The 18,020-nt window shown below is 42.7% G+C and overlaps 1 protein-coding gene across 5 annotated transcripts in view; it reads right to left on the reverse strand.

Moving 5' to 3' along the window:
* The window catches only part of PRKCQ (protein kinase C theta), a 159,321-nt gene that overhangs the window by 108,791 nt on the left and 32,510 nt on the right, over positions 1–18,020 (reverse strand). For 2 of the 5 annotated variants that reach the window (XM_082649703.1, XM_082649705.1), the window contains exon 2: positions 1,363–1,489. In XM_082649703.1, the coding sequence (XP_082505829.1) occupies positions 1,363–1,480 (118 nt within the window). In that variant the 5' untranslated portion in view covers positions 1,481–1,489. Of the gene's footprint in view, positions 1–1,362; positions 1,493–1,664; positions 1,800–18,020 lie in introns of those variants that run through there. The other 3 variants (XM_082649704.1, XM_082649706.1, XM_082649707.1) reach the window with 3 other exon arrangements.

Raw genomic sequence — 18,020 nt, forward strand, 5'->3', positions numbered from 1 at the left:
CTCACTTTTAACTAAACAGGAGAGAAACCTGGGCAGAAGGGAAATCGAGATCATCAGACAGTCTTCCCCGCTTTCATGTGCTCACAGGGTCTGGAAGGCTGAAGTCAGTCAACCACAGAGCAGAAGTCTTAGAAGGGAGAGAAAAGCCAACACACCAGGATCTGAAACCCCAGGGTTCTGAGCTGGAAACATCTAGCTGGAGGTTCTCAACTGCAAAATCAGGTTCCTCTTGCACCTGTGAATGTCACCCCCTTAAAGGACTATTTTTTTGAGGACTTCTGTCTCTCTCCACCTGTCTCTCCAGCCCCAATCCTTCTCTCTCCCCACTACCCTGCTTTAATGTCTTCATTTCACATGACTTACTACATGATATTTTTCTTTCTTGCCTATCTTCCTCTGCTAGGAAAGAAGCTCTAGAGGAAAGGCACGTATTCTGACCCAGTATACAGTAGGTGCTCCATAAATGCTTTCTCTGTAAACGAACTATAATGGCTCCTATTGTTACTGGGACTCTGCATTGGTGGCAATCAGACTTCCCTACGAAGTCTCTGTGGAAACCAGAATGTGTGTAGGAAGGCAGTGAAGCTGGAAAAATCATGGGATGTAAACTTCCTCCCGCCTTTTTTTTTATTAAGAAAGTCCATGAGAATCTTAAAATACAGAGACAGGGATCAGGGAGGGTGGGAACAGTTGAAGTGATCATGGAGAGACTCCAGACAGAATAATTATTTTAATGGAATGATTTAAACCCACAAAGGAATCCGGGAAGACTGTCACTCTCTCCCCCTCACCATGAACTTCTCATAAATATTTAAATTTGACAAAATATGAGTATTCTTTCACTCAACCAGGGTTTTAGTAAACACAGAAGTTAAGTTTTCTGTAATTTGGACTCTAAGCGCTAATCATATATTCTTTGTACTATTCATCTGAGCTTGGCCAAAGAAGCAGTAAACCATCTTTGGGGTTAATTCTAAGATTATGCAGACTTTATCTATAATCACTGACAACAACCAGACTTAACACCACCATGTTTTACTTCAGCTCATTAGATTTTTTTTTCCCCCGTAACTCTTCACAATAATGTCCTCAACTCATTTCTCCTTTCCTTTGTTTATGTGGAAAATGGGACCATGAAATATTGTAGAACATGAGGCAGGAGACCAGGTCTAGTTCAGAGGCTGTTACTAAGCCCATATGCCTTTGAGAAAGCACTTGGCTTCCCCGGGTATCAGTTTCCTGAGCTGGAAAATTAGGCTGTGCCAGATGACCTTGAAGATCCCGGAAGACCTTGCTTCCCGGTTCATAGCAGGGTCTTCCTCCTCCTCTCCCACCCCACCTACACCACCCACTCAAGCTTACCTGATTCAACATATTCTTTGACAAGCACAGCACAGTAAGGGTTAACGGCCTCTCCCTGGCACGGCTGGCAGGACCCACAGTCAAAGTTGGATAAACCAATTCGAAGAAACGGTGACATGGCCGCTCCCTGAAAAGCGACAAAAGACAGAAGCTGTTTGGGGGCTGTGAAATATATTATTGTGGGTGTCCCACCCCCACTTAACCAGTGCTTTATCTCTGACAGCCAGAGCCTGAAATGGCTCAACTATCCATTCAAACAAATGTTTTACTTCCCCTTCTGCACAGTACACTATTGGGCTCACCCCAAACCACAGACTGACTAGCCAGAGAAAGTGGCGTTCAGGACTTCAGCGTTATTGAACCTTGTCCGTTAGACCTAAGTTCCACTCTTAATCGAATGGAGTTTTATTTAATAGTTGCAGAGAGAAGCAGAGGCTTTCCAACATTTTACTTCTTCTATCAATATTATTCAAGAAGGTACCCAGGAAACAACACGCAGTAATAAGAAAATGAGTTTACAAACAGTGCGTCTATTTTAGTCACACCAGTTGAACATGACACCACGAAATTCTTACATGGGCTATTTATGTGTGTGATGGAATTGGCTCTAGATATCTATTCAGCAGCTGATCTCTGTTTAGTTTAGACACACATACACACATATACATATAGATATAGATAAATTAAGCTCTTGAATATTACAAACCACTTAAAAACCCTAAATCACTGACCACCGTAAAATACCACTTCATTGTGGAAGGAGAAACAAAGTCCTTCGTAAAAGCCAAAGAACTAATAATTACACTTTCCCGGAGATATCGGTGAAAATCATTGTAGTGTTGGCTACAAATTCCAGAATTTTCCAGTCTGATTCTTCACCTGTTGTTCCTTCCTTGTCTTTGTTTTGTCCATTTACTTCAACCCTTTTTTGAACCTACTTTTCCAGGAGGTTCCATGAATCTGAAACTATTGCCTGGTATTCAGTGATAGAGTTACGTCTTTGCTTCCTCTTTCTCTTCAAACAATTTTGCCTCACGAATTTTCCCCTTCTTACGCAAGCCAAAGATATCAAGAAGAAAGCATTAGTCATCTTTTCTACCTTTTTGTGAAGGAAGAAAACTACTCAGAGTAACAGGATCCCAGGTGTGAGAATCAACGACACAACTGGAAATCTTGGGCCCATAACCCTGAATCCGACAGAGCCATAGAAGATTGCCAGTCCTCTGGAATGCCGGCAGCCTGGGTATTTTTTGAACAAACAGAGAGACAAATTAGGGGGTCTTGATCACCGCTGTTAATTTCATGGAGGTTAAGAGAGTCCCAATTTCCTGCAATTCAGCAGGTTTAACTAAAGGAGATGGTTATGGAATCACCATGATTTGTCAGGAGTTCTTAGCCTTGGAAACACATTCTGTATATGTCACTCTGCTGAATTAGCAGCTAGATGACTTCCAGATTTGTCTTTAGGGGGCCCCCTTCCCCCTCTGAGCTTAGAACTCTTGGGCAGAAGCCTGGCTAAGAACAGAGAATTCTCCAGAGAAAACTTTGAGACCCCCATTCCTGGACCACGTAGATCTTTCAGACAAATCTATATTCCTCCACTAATCAGGAACAATCACCAAGAACCAGCATCATTTATGCGAGTATTTACCACGTGTGGACGTTTTGAAGATTTCCTTAACACAAGTGAAGGTAAGTAATTAATTCTGACTTGAGCCTCGAGGGATCACTGACTCATAAAGTCCGAGTTACAACCACTCTGACCTTTACTGATGGATGTGTCACTCTGCTATTTCCAGGCTGGGTTCAGAATTAGGCAACAGCAGCTCAACATGCACCTGGGAGAATCTGTCTGGGGAACAGACTGAAAGGTCTAGTGTCCCCAGGGGTTCTATCACAGTAAGGAACAGAGTTACTGCAAAACCCCCTCCCCCAACAGGGCTGGCTTAGACATCAACTGACTTCCTATCCACAGCCATCCTGATTCCCTTGCCAGTTCACCAGACTCGCCTTCCCTATCCCCTCACCCAATAGCATTTTGATGATCTGCCCAATGCATGCATCTGTCTGGTAGCCAAGCCACTGTCTTTCTAAAGGTCTAGTCACAGCGACATTCTGACATTTAGAAAGCAGAACTGGCATCTGTGTGCTTAACCTCACACGTTGTTCAATAAAGCCTCAAGCTCAGGGGGTGCCTTTTAAAGGCAAAAGGTAGCATTTTATTGCTGAGCTGCCCAGAATCTTTTCCCCTTCTGTAACAGTAATAGGCAATCATCATGAAATGAAGAAAATACACAAAATTGGTAAAAGACTTCTCATAGTTCCACTGACAGAAGCAGATCACGGTTACTATTTTAATGGATTTTCTCTAGTCTACGGTTTTGTTTTATATGCTGTGCTCATACTGTGTGTATGAGATTGTATCTGACTTTTAACTTTTACCAAAAAAATTGTCCAAGCTACTATGTCATCTCTGTAAGCATCCTTTGAATTCTTACATGACAGCCCACTGAGGGACAGCTCCATCATCTGCTTTACTGAAGTCTTATAGTTCCACATTTAGATTGTGTCCAGTTTTTCCATAATAGAAATAATGCTGTGATGAGCTCCTTTTACATTTTTTTTTAATTTAGGAAGAACGCATCAAACTAGATCACCAGAGAATTCCAGTATTACTACATCAAACAATATCACTATGTGTAAGGTCATACACACTTAAAGAAAATAACAAAATGCAAAGGCAAAGACTTAAGGAAAATATCTACGGTAAATGCAACAGAAAATAAGTTAGCATCATTCTTATATAATAAGCATACACAAATGTGTAGGAAAAAAAAAACCCCAAACCACTACCCATGACCCAACTAAATAACTGGCAATGACACAAACTACACAAAATACAAAAAACATACTTGTAACTAGTTTGTAGGAAAATGTTCAGCCTTGTGAGCAATTTAAGATGTACAAAACAAAGCAGGATACTATATAATTGCATTTATATGACATTCTTGAAAAGACAAAACTATATGGAGAAAAGAAGCAGTGGTTACCAGTGGTTTGGGTAGGGAACAGGGTATGATTATAAAAGGGTGACACGAGCAGGTTCTGGGGGAAGATCCAACTGTTCTAGAGCCGGATTGTGGTGGTAGTCACAGAAATCTAGACTTAAATTCACAGAAGGATGCACCCAAAACAAAGGTCAATTTTGCCATACGATAATTTAAAAGCCAAAATTAAGAAATATGCCACTGGCATTTCAAGGCATAGATTATAAATTCAGAGGTTATATAAAGAATATACATTAGGAAACTGAGAATTCATATAATAAAATATTAAACTAAAATCTGAAGTAAGCCAGCATAGTTTCAGTTTACTAAAGGGAAATGGTTAGAGCCTTAAGAAAACATCTTTTACTCTGTAGTATTTAAGGTTTCCTGAAATTTTGCATTTTGGTGCAAATAGCTGAGAAAAAAATAACATTGGAACCTGATAATGCATTTTCTTTGAGGATCCATTAATATTCAATTCAATTTAATAATATCATTTTATAATAATAAAATATTATAAAAATAATTTTATTATATTTTATATTAATAATATCAATATAATTAATATTAATATAATAATATTATTATTTTAAAACAATAATATTATTTTACCTGTGCAATTAGCAAATATTTTAGAAATGCTCTTACCTAACAATGGCAAGGACAACATGCATCATACACTTCCATACAATACTGTGTGAGCGTAAATTTGTTGAACACTCGTGTGTATGTACCAATATATGTATATGTATGTATATACATGCAAATCTCAAGAGCCTAGAAGATGCGTAACACGCACATGAGGATGAAATTAACATAACAGATTTTTGTGGGCTGGTTTTTTGTGCGCAGAGCTGATGGTAAAGGAGAAGGGGTGCTAAAATAGAAAGGAAAATTACTTGTGTACAGAAATGCACGCACTGGAATCGCATCTCTCAGGACTGTCTTCCCCCAGTCTCTCTGTGGAGTGTGGATTTCATAATCTCTTTCTTGCCCATCACAGTAGCCTCGCCCTCTACAGCAAACAATGTGTGCAGTAAGACTGACTGGCCAGCTCAGGCTGTTCTGGCAACACACGGGTCCCTCTACGGACCGCTCGTCCGAGGAATAAAAGCACACACCCAGTCTCTCCTGGACAGCTCCCGGGGACCCCCCAACCTGCCAGGTGCGAAAGGAACTCACTGTCTTGCCTTTGGAATCCTCCTCTTCTTCTGTTTTATCAGCTCAGTGACTGGGACCATGACTCCCAGCCTAGCACCCTGCTTAGACATCACCCTTTCTCTCATCCACCGCAACCAACCTGTCCTTCTCCTTCCCCATCTCCTCTCCTCCTTCCCTGGGGTCTTGGCGGGATTCTGCATCATCCCTCGTTGGACCCATCATAGCAGCTTCCCTGTCTCTCTCCCCAGTCCTGTCACCTCTCACTCCCAGTCCCAAAGGATCTTCCCTAGGATCACGCAGAGCCCCTGCCATTTCTCCAACTTGTCATGCTGTTTCGGAGCTCTAGGCTCTTAGCCATACTGCCTCCTCTCCCTGGACCGCCTTCCTATCTCACTCCAGCCTCCATCTGCCCCACCCCCGCTTCCTCATCTTCCAAGCTCCCGCTCAGTCTGTACCTCCTCTGTGAAGCTCTTCTTCCCTCACCTCCATCAGCCTCCCTCGACACATCTTGGTGGAATTTACTCAGCGCTCGCCCAGCCCCCCATAGCTCCCCGGGTACCCTGCGAGACAGCACCTGTCATATTTGTTCACCTCACCTTTGCCATTTCAAAAGTCTGAGTGGGGTAGATCCTGTACCTCCCATTCTCTGTCTTTGTCTTCAGCTCTTAGCCCCCAAATTTGGGGGACACAGTAAGGTCCCACCAGGATTTCTCCTACATAATCCTTGAAGAGGGTGGGATCTACTCATATCCCCAGAAGACGGGTGGGACTCAACCTATAGAAGTCCCTCTGGTTTCATCTGCAGCATATCTAGCAAAAACCCTCCAGAGTGAGTGCAGGCAGGTGCCTTACTTACTGGACTCTAGCTGTGATGAGGGGTCTCCTCTATTACCACGTTCCTCTGGGGAATGTGGGGCTGGGGAGGAAACCAAATGCTCACACAGCCGTATTTCCCTATAATGCTTTATTCAATGCATTAGTTCCTGTTGGTCTTCCCAAACAAGACTTTGGGCTCTGAGAGCAGAGACCATATCTTAATCATCTATGTACCTCCTGGGTCAATCCCTCTGTCTGATATCGAGCTGATGCTCAATGCCTTTTTGCTAAGAAACTTAATTTTCAAAAGCAACGTTTTACATCATCTTTTAATCTTCATGCATTTCTTTTACCTGAAAGGGTATTCTATGGTCCGATTAGGTAGCAGACAGTTACAGAGGAAATCAATACAAAGGAAACATCCCAGGCATTGTTACTGGCAGAGAATCGATGCCATTATGAGCTCAACTGCAGGAATTATTTAACCTCTCTGCTTTCTCATTTGGAAAATGGTGATAATACTATTACTCGTCTCAAAGGGCTATGAGGATGAAATGGGAAAACACATGGAGGTGCTTAGAACAGGGCTGTCACACAGTAAACTCTCAAAGTAATGTTAGTTATTATTATTATTACAACTGATATACTTTTTAGTGTACTTTATGGTCATTATTAGTATATACCAAAAAAGGGTAGGAAGAGAATGGAAAGAGTCTTTTAGGAGCATATCTGGGCTGAATTAAGTGACCTTCCTCTGTGCTCTGCCACCGAGCTCCCATAAAACCCCTCACGTGTCTCTCCTATAGCACTTATTTTCCCCTAATGGAGTCATCACGATGCTGGCACTCATCACGATGAACTATCAGTGTGTCCATCCAATCTTCTGCGCTTCTGCCATCCCAACTGCGAAATACCATCCTAATGTGTACTTTAAATTTGTGGAGGACCTTTACTCTTACAGCTCAATGTTTTCACCTTTAAGTGTGATCTCATTTCTCTTCGGCAGGTAGTGACAATGCAGGGAGATGATCAAGAATCGCTGCTCAGGGGCACGCTTGAGGTCATATGCCAGTAAGTACTGAATGGAGAATTCTGGTCTCTTGCCTCCCTGATGCTGACTGACCTACTTATCCAGATGGACTCACCTGCCACAATTCAAAGCCACCAAATACTTTCACGGTGACCTGAAGGGTTGCCACCACCTAACAAAAGCGGATGGGGGAAATTCCATAGAAACAGAAAGCAAGAGAAGAAGTTCTCTATACTCTCATCAGCTAAAACGTATCACGACTCCTCTCCTCTGCAGCAAGTGAACTAAGAATGAGCATACTTCTTTATTTTAAAAAAATCTGGATGTCACTTTTATTGCTATAATTTAGCTGGCGGTGTCTTAGGGACACAGGGAGAGTCTCAAAGAAATATCAAATCTTTACCATATAGAAAACACAAATGAATCAACAGTAAGCTTGGGGATGAGGGGAAAAAACATTCAATGAGTTCCAAACACATCAGCTTAGCCAAAATTTGGTCAATTAAACATCAGGCAAATTTTGGCAAATTAAGTTTATAGCTTTCAATTTAAGAGATAGAAAGGTTTCTCAGGTAAAAGTGGCAACTGAATAAAATGGCTTACTGCTGTAGAAAAAAGCTATAATAAAAAAATTAATTTGCCTTGCAATGTGCATGGAAGAAAGACTAACTAGTTGGGAAGTGTTTTATCCCCTTGCTAAGATGTCTACAAAGTAGTACCATAAAAAGAGTCAGACTAAATATTAGCCTCTCGCCCCTAAATATGGTCTCAAAAGTGAATTAAAATAATAAGTGTGAAATGAAGATAATATTCTAAAATAACTCTGACCATACATGCTACATGACAAAAGGAAAGAGGCCTAACCTTCAACGAGTAAGGAAGGGGGATTTGTGACAGAGCTAGTCATGCCCTCCTACCTGCGAACGTTAACAAGACTCCCCCCAACCCCAGTTATGGACTGAATTGTGTCCCCAGCAATTCATATGTTCAGGCCGTAAGCCCCCGTGGGACTGTATTTGGAGGTGGAGCCTTTAGGGAGATAATTACGGTTAAATGAGGTCATAAGGGTGGGGCCCTGATCCATTAGGACAGTGTCCTTATAAGAAGAGAAAGAGACACCAGAGCTCTCTTTCTTTCTTTGCCACATGAAGACACAGTGGGAAGATGCCATCGACACACCTGGAAGAGGGCTTTCATCAGAAGCCAGCCTTGAAGGCACCTTGATCTCAGCCTTCCAGCCTCCAGAACAGGGAGAAAACAAACTCCTGTCATTTAAACCCCTCAGTCTGTGGTACTCTGTTCTGGCAGCCTGAGCAGACTAATAGAACATAGCCCTTCTCCCACCAAAAAAAAGAAAAAAAGTGTAGAAATAAAACAAATATTGAAATATAGGAAAGAAGGAACCTGGGATGGCATTATTAATATTCTGACACTAATTTTAATGGGTGACATGAATAGACAGTCCCACGAAAACACAGCTCTGATCACATTACACAAATACTCAACTGTCCACATCCTTGCTGAATTAAATCATGATTCAATCTGTTAGTTAAAAGCCCCCATGTGTTGGCATCAACGTACTGACCGCACACCACACAACTCAGCCTGTTTTCTGAATACACCCCAGTAGTCCACCTCGACGGCTCTGTTTACACCTTCCTTCTGCTTGGATGCTCTACCAGCTCCAGGCGTACACGGTTGCCACCCCTCAATCTTTCTCATCTTTCAAGGACTTCATTTCTGTACTACTTCATCCAGAAATCCTTTCCTGCTCCCCGTGAGAAGAGGAGCGATTTATCTGACAGATGAGTTTTAGAAGAATAAACTATGCTTGCCCAGTCCAGCCCCCTCCTCTCTTTTGGGGGGATCTACCGACTTTCAGAGACCATGTTTCTCCACTCCCCTCTGCCACGCCATAAGCAGGGCGGGGCTCATCTGCCAGTCCTGGGAGGCCAGGCTTTGTGCAGTACTGCCTATGACACTGTGAACAACGACCAATGGATTTGCTTGGACACTTTGGCCATACCCACCAATCCAGCCTTTATCACTAGTCAAGTTGAGTTTTTTCTTCTCCATCTCCCTGACTCCTGATCTATCTGTCCATTTGTTCCAAGCACACGCATAGCCTAGACAGTTATTTATTAGGTCTCCGACAGTTCACAAAACTTTGCAAAAAGCTTTCCATAGCTTGTGTTATTCAACCTTCTCACCAAGCCTGTGAGATAGGTATAATGAGCTCCATTCTACAGATAAGAAAGCTGAGGCCTAAGTGGGTAAGCAGCTCGCTGAAGGTCACACAGCTAGTAAGCAACTGAACCTGTATTCCAGCCTTGGTTGCTAAGTACCTCCACTCAAACTAGTCAATGATTCCTTGTTAGAAAATGGCTTTTAAGGTTAGGCCAGGGAGGAAGCGAAAGCATGGAGAGTTCCCCATAGATTGTTTCCATCTGTTCAACCAGTTCCTAATTAGCAAGGACCCATGACAGCTGTCAGACAGGCTTTCCCAGCAGCCTCTGTACTGCCTACTTGCCCAGTTACCCTGGGTACCAATTTGACGTTTCTTTTTGTCAGAACCTGTGGTTTAATGATCTTTCTACTGCATGGCTATAATTTGAAGAGTTAAAGAATGGGTAATATAAACGGAGTTAAAGTTTCTTGGAAGAGCTTAAGCTCTCTTTCAGAAGTGAAGTCAAAGCTGCTGACCTGGGTAGTTCTCCCAGGTGGTCCTAAGTGTGCACTGTCTACCTCTGCGCCTTCTCCATTCATGCCTTTACTGGTGGCTGGCTGGTATCAGTTAGGACTCCCGGGGCCAAAGTCTAGAGCAGACAGAGCTCACTGCTTGGTACAAAGTCGGTCTCCTCGGCACTACTTTCTACCCAGGGTAGGGTAACCACGTACCGAGGCCAAAGATGCTGCCTGGTACAGGAAGCAAATTTAATGATGGGTCTGTTCACTGCGTCAAATTTTACTCTTAAAAGACACTCTTCACCACACAAAAGAAGGAGACTATGTGAAATGATGGATACGTTAACGTTTGATTGTGGTGATTATTTCAGTGTATACGTTTATCAAGTCATCCGATCGTACACCTTAAATATATATCCAACTTTTAATTGTCAATTATATCTCAATAAAGTTGGGGGGAAAGAGACAATTTTCTCAGTGACTCTACCATCATATTAACTCAGTAGCTCTAATGAGACACAGGATACTCTGGACTCTTCCTAATGCATCAGAGGAAGAGGTCTGCCTGTCAGGTGCTCAGGTAGGAAAAACACCCCACCTGAATGGATGTGGGACGTCCAATCAGAGGCAGGGCCCAGTGTGCCCCGGTCAAAGGACATCTTTTTTTTTTTGCGGTACGCGGGCCTCTCACTGCTGCGGCCTCTCCCGTTGCGGAGCACAGGCTCCGGACGCGCAGGCTCAGCGGCCATGGCTCACGGGCCCAGCCGCTCCGCGGCATGTGGGATCTTCCCGGACCGGGGCACGAACCCGTGTCCCCTGCATCGGCAGGCGGACTCTCAACCACTGCGCCACCAGGGAAGCCCCCAAAGGACATCTTGACTGAGACGGTCAAGTTGAAGTCCCTGGCCACATGGTCCCTTTTCCCTGGCCTGGCATGGCAGTATACCATCAGGAAGGAGAGGACACAGGCAGGAGCTCACACGTGTGTCAACGAGAGGGCCACGGTACAAACGCCAGCTTTCCCCAACTGCATAGTCATAGACCAGTGACCTAATCTCTGTACGACTATGTTTCTATTTCTGCAACATGGGGAAAATAACAGACCCACTTCACAGAGTTGTCGGGAGGATTAAATGAATTAACCATTGAATGAAACGCTTACAACAGTGTTTGGTGGAAAAGGTAGCTATAACATTATAGGACTTTTCCAAAGTAACCGCGGAAATTCTCCCTGATGAAATTAACTACCGATGATGATGATGATGATGATGATGGTGATGATGGTGATGATGATGGTGATGATGATGGTGATGATGATGACGAAGACGACGACAACTGACTCAGTGGATTATCTGACATGGCCTAGAACTCACCTAAACTATTAGCTAAGGAAATGAAGTGACATGTACATTTGTTTTTTGCCATCGCTCACTAAGTATCTGCTAAACCTGCCTCCTAGGTATAAAGCCTGGTGCTGGATGCAAAAATGTGACAGGGTCCCTGTTCTAAATCAGCCTTGGGACGTCAGAATGAAGTAGACCCCTGCCTAGAGGGGGACAGAGAGGAGGTTCTGACAGCCTGGACTCCACTTTCTCGCTGTTCATCCTGCGAGTAAAATGACGTGGCCAGGCAGTGTGGACTCAACATTAAGAGACAGAGAAAACAAGAACTGCAAAGCGGGCTGTCACTTGTGGGTACGGCGGGAGCGAAACACCCCTGTCCCCCCAGTGGTGTTCAAACACCACACCCCACTTCCTCCCGAGGGTGTGTGACACTTTTCAAAGAAAATACAGTATTTGGTGGTATCGTCATAGCAAGAGGAAATAGCAATGTTCAGTCCAAAGATGAACTAACAGTTTTGTGAAGAATAATAACACACACACAGCCCTGCGTGTGCCAGCGCGACACGCACTGCTGTCGAAGTTACTGCTGGAGATAAAGGGAAAGGGAGACCGGGGCGGAGACCAGGAGGAGGAGAAGGCCGAGCGGGGCTCAGACGCTCCAGGATGGACGTGTGCATGCAGGTCTAGGCGAACCACCCATGTCTCTCGTTGCCCACGGATGTCCCCACCTTAGAAATGAGTGGTTTGTAAAAGCCTGTTTGTGTTCAGAGCTTAGAATCCACGGAAACTGAAATTAGATACTATTTAGGTACCTGGACAAGCCCATGAACAACCCATTCATCTGTTAATACAGAATGAAATCAAAAGGATGAAACTAAGCACCTTTTCGTCACTGTTCCAGCTTAGGAGGTCCTCCCCTGGTTTTATTTCCTGTGACCTTTCAGGTTTATTGTGGGTTTAGGAGCCCATCTGGGGTCTAATTTCTCAATTTAAAGACCACAGATTACTCTGAATCTCAGCAAACACTGGTCGAACGGGTGAGGCGAGAACACGTATATTCTCGGCCACAGCTGCCGTGGACACCCGTCACCTGCGAGATGGGAACCCCCGAGCCCAGCGGTTCTCAAAGTGTCATCCTGAGGGACCAGCAGCGTCGCACCAGCACCGCTTTAGACATGCAAACCCGCCAGCCCCACCCGGACCCGCTGAATTAGAAATGATGGAAGCGGGCGTCTGCAGTCTGGGTTCCAACAGGCCCTCCGCTGACTCGCTGCACATCTAAGTTCTAGAAGCACTGGCCTGGAATCAAGGCCTCAAGACAAGGCTGTGTATTTCTCTCCTTTATTTTCCTGGCATCCAGCACAGTACCTGGCACTGAGGTGATTCTAAATCACTGGTTCTCAACCAGGGCAACCTTGCCTCTAGGGGCCATTTGGCAACGCCTGGAGACACGGCTGGTCGTCACAAACGGGTGGAGAGGGTGGGACCGGCATCGGGTAGATTGAGACCAGAGATACTGCAGACAACCTACAATGCACAGGACAGCTGCCCACCATGAACACATCAATGGTGCTGAGGCTGAGAAGCTCTGTTCTCCACAAATACATGAAATGTGGTGCTGCCAAGATGATTCCCCCCATTCATTCCTCCCTGTCTCTCATCATTTCCCCATGCTTAGTGAATTCTAGCGCCACAACAAGAAGGGAATTCGGAGACTTGGGGGAACGCATCTCTCTCTTCCATACTGCCTTCGCATTCGGCCGCCACGATTAGCACAGTAACTGACACGTAATATGTTCACTGCAAGTGTCTTTTGAATACGTACACGGATACATCGGTTATGAATGAACCAATCTGTGAACAAATCAGTTAGTTGATCTGTTCATTTTTCTTTTTGAGAGCTGAAAGTGCCTTTAGTGATCCAACTGTCTGCTGTCTCTTGTAACAGCTGAGGAAACTGAGGGTCAGAGAAATTAAAGCAAGTGATCAAATCTACCTAATTGGTGGAAGAAATGTTACTAGGACTCAGGTCTCCTAGGTCCTTATTTATTCATCTTTCCACTGCGCTCTTATTTTATTGTAGATATCACTCAGTGAGGAATATGATTTGAACAGATGACTAGATTTTCTCCTACACAAAATATGAGTACTGCCTACACCCCCCGATGCCAGACCCTCGGCCCAATCGCACTTAATATTTGTGACGGGTCCTAATTTTGGACACTGCAGCATCCTCACATGCAGTAGCAAGCATTCAGTGAGTGAGTGCAACTAGCTAACTGCTGATTATTCATATTCCAAGGGGGGCTTTTCTGTGTTCATCACACACACATAAAATATGAAGACATTAAAAACTTTGTGTCTTCGAAGATAAAGAATGGTAAAAAGAAAAAGAAGTACTTGATTATGTGGCAGACCTCTTGAAAATGCCAAGCTTTGAGCTTCCCTGGTGTCGCAGTGGTTAAGAATCCGCCTGCCAAGGCAGGGGACAAGGGTTCAAGCCCTCTTAAGAGGAGAGCACAGTATTTCACAAATACGCTTCCACCGTTCTGCAGAGTAGAAGGTAGGTGGACTGAATAAATATCTTCATTTCGACAAAGAATCCACTACAGATTAGTGGCAAATAACTAATAGGCATAGAGCATTGACAGTTTACACACAGCTTTTCAAAGATGAGGTTAAGAAAGAGGTTGCTAGTCTTAAAAGATATTGGAAATTGTTTTTTTTTTAAATTGGTCCTTCATCACAGTTTTTTTTAATGTAAATTTATTTATTTATTTATTTTTGGCTGCGTAGGGTCATCGTTGCTGCGCAGGGGCTTTCTCTAGTTGCGGCGAGCAGGGGCTACTCTGCGTTGCGGTGTGCGGGCTTCTCTTTGCAGTGGCTTCTCTTGTTGCGGAGCACGGGCTCTAGGCGTGCAGGCTTCATTAGTTGTGGGTCGCAGGCTCCAGAGCACAGGCTCAGTAGTTGTGGCGCACGGGCTTAGCTGCTCCACAGCATGTGGGATCTTCCCAGACCAGGACTCGAAACCATGTCCCCCTGCACTGGCAGGTGGATTCTTACCCACTGCGCCACCAGGGAAGCCCCCTTCATCACAGTTTGAGAAGCACTGTTCTCTGGTGCCTATTTGTAACACAGTATTTGAGAAATGCAATTTCTTCTAGTTTTCTATTTAGCTTTTTATACTCTCCCCTTGGAGGTAAGCTCTGCGATTTCAGGAGTAATGTCTAGTTTTTGTTTTTTTAATAGACTTCATTTTTTTAAACAGCAGTCTTAGAGTCACAACAAAATTCAGCAGACGGGACAGAGATCTCCCATATATTTGCTGTCCCACCCGTGCACAACATCCCCCATCATCAACAGCCCCAACGAGACGGTACGTTTGTTTCCTACACTGACACGTCACCATCACCCAGAGTCTACAGTTTACACAAGGGTTCACTCTTGGTACTGTCATTCTATGAGTTTGGACAAATACATAATGACATATATCCACCACTCTTGTATCAGACTAAATATAGTTTCACTGCTCTAAAAATCCTGTGCTCCACCTTTCATCCTTCCCCCACCCCAGCCCTAATAGATATGAAAATAAAGATGTAATAATGGAAATAGTGTGGTGCTGGCAGCAGCAGACTTGGAGAGATCACCAGAACAAAACCAAATGTTTTGAAACAGGTCCAAATACTTATGAAAGCTTATGTACAACGATGACAGTAAAGTTCTGGGAAAAGGAAAGATTGTTTAATAAATGGACTGTGCCCATCGGCTAAAACTTACATTAAAGCTGACATCAAAATACAATTCAGAGAGATTGATGATATTAACATAGAAATAAAACCCTCTAAACTACTAAAGATACTAGATATGTAGATTAATGATTATATCCTTTTGGAATTAGGAAAGATTTCTCAAATATACCATAGACAAGCTCCATAAAGGAACAAATTTCTATCCTATTTTACTAAAAACTTATACGTGTTACAGTCAACATCATCCTCAATGGTGAAAAACTGAAAGCATTTCCACTAAGATCAGGAAGAAGACAAGGTTGCCCATTCTCACCACTCTTATTCAACATAGTTTTGGAAGTTTTAGCCACAGCAATCAGAGAAGGAAAAGAAATAAAAGGAATCCAAATCGGAAAAGAAGAAGTAAAGCTGTCACTGTCTGCAGATGATATGATACTATACATAGAGAATCCTAAAGATGCTACCAGAAAACTACTAGAGCTAATCAATGAATCTGGTAAAGTTGCAGGATACAAAATTAATGCACAGAAATCTCTTGCATTCCTATACACTAATGATGAAAAATCTGAAAGTGAAATCAAGAAAACACTCCCATTTACCATTGCAACAAAAAGAATAAAATATCTAGGAATAAACCTACCTAAGGAGACAAAAGACCTGTATGCAGAAAATTATACGACACTGATGAAAGAAATTAAAGATGATACAAATAGATGGAGAGATATACCATGTTCTTGGATTGGAAGAATCAATATTGTGAAAATGACTCTACTACCCAAAGCAATCTACAGATTCAATGCAATCCCTATCAAACTACCACTGGCATTTTTCATAGAACTAGAACAAAAAATTTCACAATTTGTATGCAATCACAAAAGACCCCGAATAGCCAAAGCAATCTTGAGAACAAAAAACGGAGCTGGAGGAATCAGGCTCCCTGACTTCACACTATACTACAAAGCTACAGTAATCAAGACAGTACGGTACTGGCACAAAAACAGAAAGATAGATCAATGGAACAGGATAGAAAGCCCAGAGATAAACCCACGCACATATGGTTACATTATCTTTGATAAAGGAGGCAGGAATGTACAGTGGAGAAAGGACAGCCTCTTCAATAAGTGGTGCTGAGAAAACTGGACAGCTACATGTAAAAGTATGAGATTAGATCACTCCCTAACACCATACACAAAAATAAGCTCAAAATGGATTAAAGACCTAAATGTAAGGCCAGAAACTATCAAACTCTTAGAGGAAAACATAGGCAGAACACTCTATGACATAAATCACAGTAAGATCCTTTTTGACCCAACTCCTAGAGAAATGGAAATATAAACAAAAATAAACAAATGGGAACTAATGAAACTTAAAACCTTTTGCACAGCAAAGGAAACCATAAACAAGACCAAAAGACAGCCCTCAGAATGGAAGAAAATATTTGCAAATGAAGCAACTGACAAAGGATTAATCTCCAAAATTTACAAGCAGCTCATGCAGCTCAATAACAAAAAACCAAACAACCCAATCCAAAAATGGGCAGAACACCTAAATAGACATTTCTCCATAGAAGATATACAGACTGCCAACAAACACATGAAAGAATGCTCAACATCACTAATCATTAGAGAAATGCAAATCAAAACTACAATGAGATATCATCTCACACCAGTCAGAACGGCCATCATCAAAAAATCTAGAAACAATAAATGCTGGAGAGGGTGTGGAGAAAAGGGAACACTCCTGCACTGCTGGTGGGAATGTGAATTGGTACAGCCACTATGGAGAACAGTATGAAGGTTCCTTAAAAAACTACAAATAGAACTACCATATGACCCAGCAATCCCACTACTGGGCATATACCCTGAGAAAACCATAATTCAAAAAGACTCATGTACCAAAATGTTCATTGCAGCTCTATTTACAATAGCCCGGAGATGGAAACAACCTAAGTGCCCATCATCGGATGAATGGATAAAGAAGACATGGCACATATATACAATGGAATATTACTCAGCCATAAAAAGAAACGAAATTGAGCTATTTGTAATGAGGTGGATAGACCTAGAGTCTGTCATACAGAGTGAAGTAAGTCAGAAAGAGAAAGGCAAATACCGTATGCTAACACATATATATGGAATTTAAGAAAAAAAAATGTCATGAAGAACCTAGGGGTAAGACAGGAATAAAGACACAGACCTACTGGAGAACGGACTTGAGGATATGGGGAGGGGGAAGGGTGAGCTGTGACAAAGTGAGAGAGAGGCATGGACATATATACACTACCAAACGTAATGTAGATAGCTAGTGGGAAGCAGCCGCATAGCACAGGGAGATCAGCTCGGTGCTTTGTGACCGCCTGGAGGGGTGGGATAGGGAGGGTGGGAGGGAGGGAGATGCAAGAGGGAAGAGATATGGGAACATATGTATAACTGATTCACTTTGTTATAAAGCAGAAACTAACACACCATTGTAAAGCAATTATACCCCAATAAAGATGTTAAAAAAAACATACGTGTTAAACATTATCAAAGTATAAGACAAATGACAAACTAGGAGACATGATTTAAAGTATGTGGCAAAATGTTTGACAAATATGTGAAAAGCTCTTAAATATCAATAAGAAGATCAAGCCTAATAGTTAAATATTATTTGCCCAATTAAAAAACAGGCAAAGGCTAAGACCATACCTTTTACAAAATGAATATTATAAAGGCAAAATAAAACCATGAAAAAGTTCAATTTCACTAGAACCTAAAGAAATGTAAATTAGCCAGTTTCATAATCCCTTTTCTGCAATTCCAAAATCCAAAAGCTCTGAAAATAG

Source organism: Grampus griseus (genome assembly GCF_964374135.1).
Source record: "Grampus griseus genome assembly, chromosome: 2".
Classification (NCBI taxonomy): Eukaryota; Metazoa; Chordata; class Mammalia; order Artiodactyla; family Delphinidae; genus Grampus; species Grampus griseus.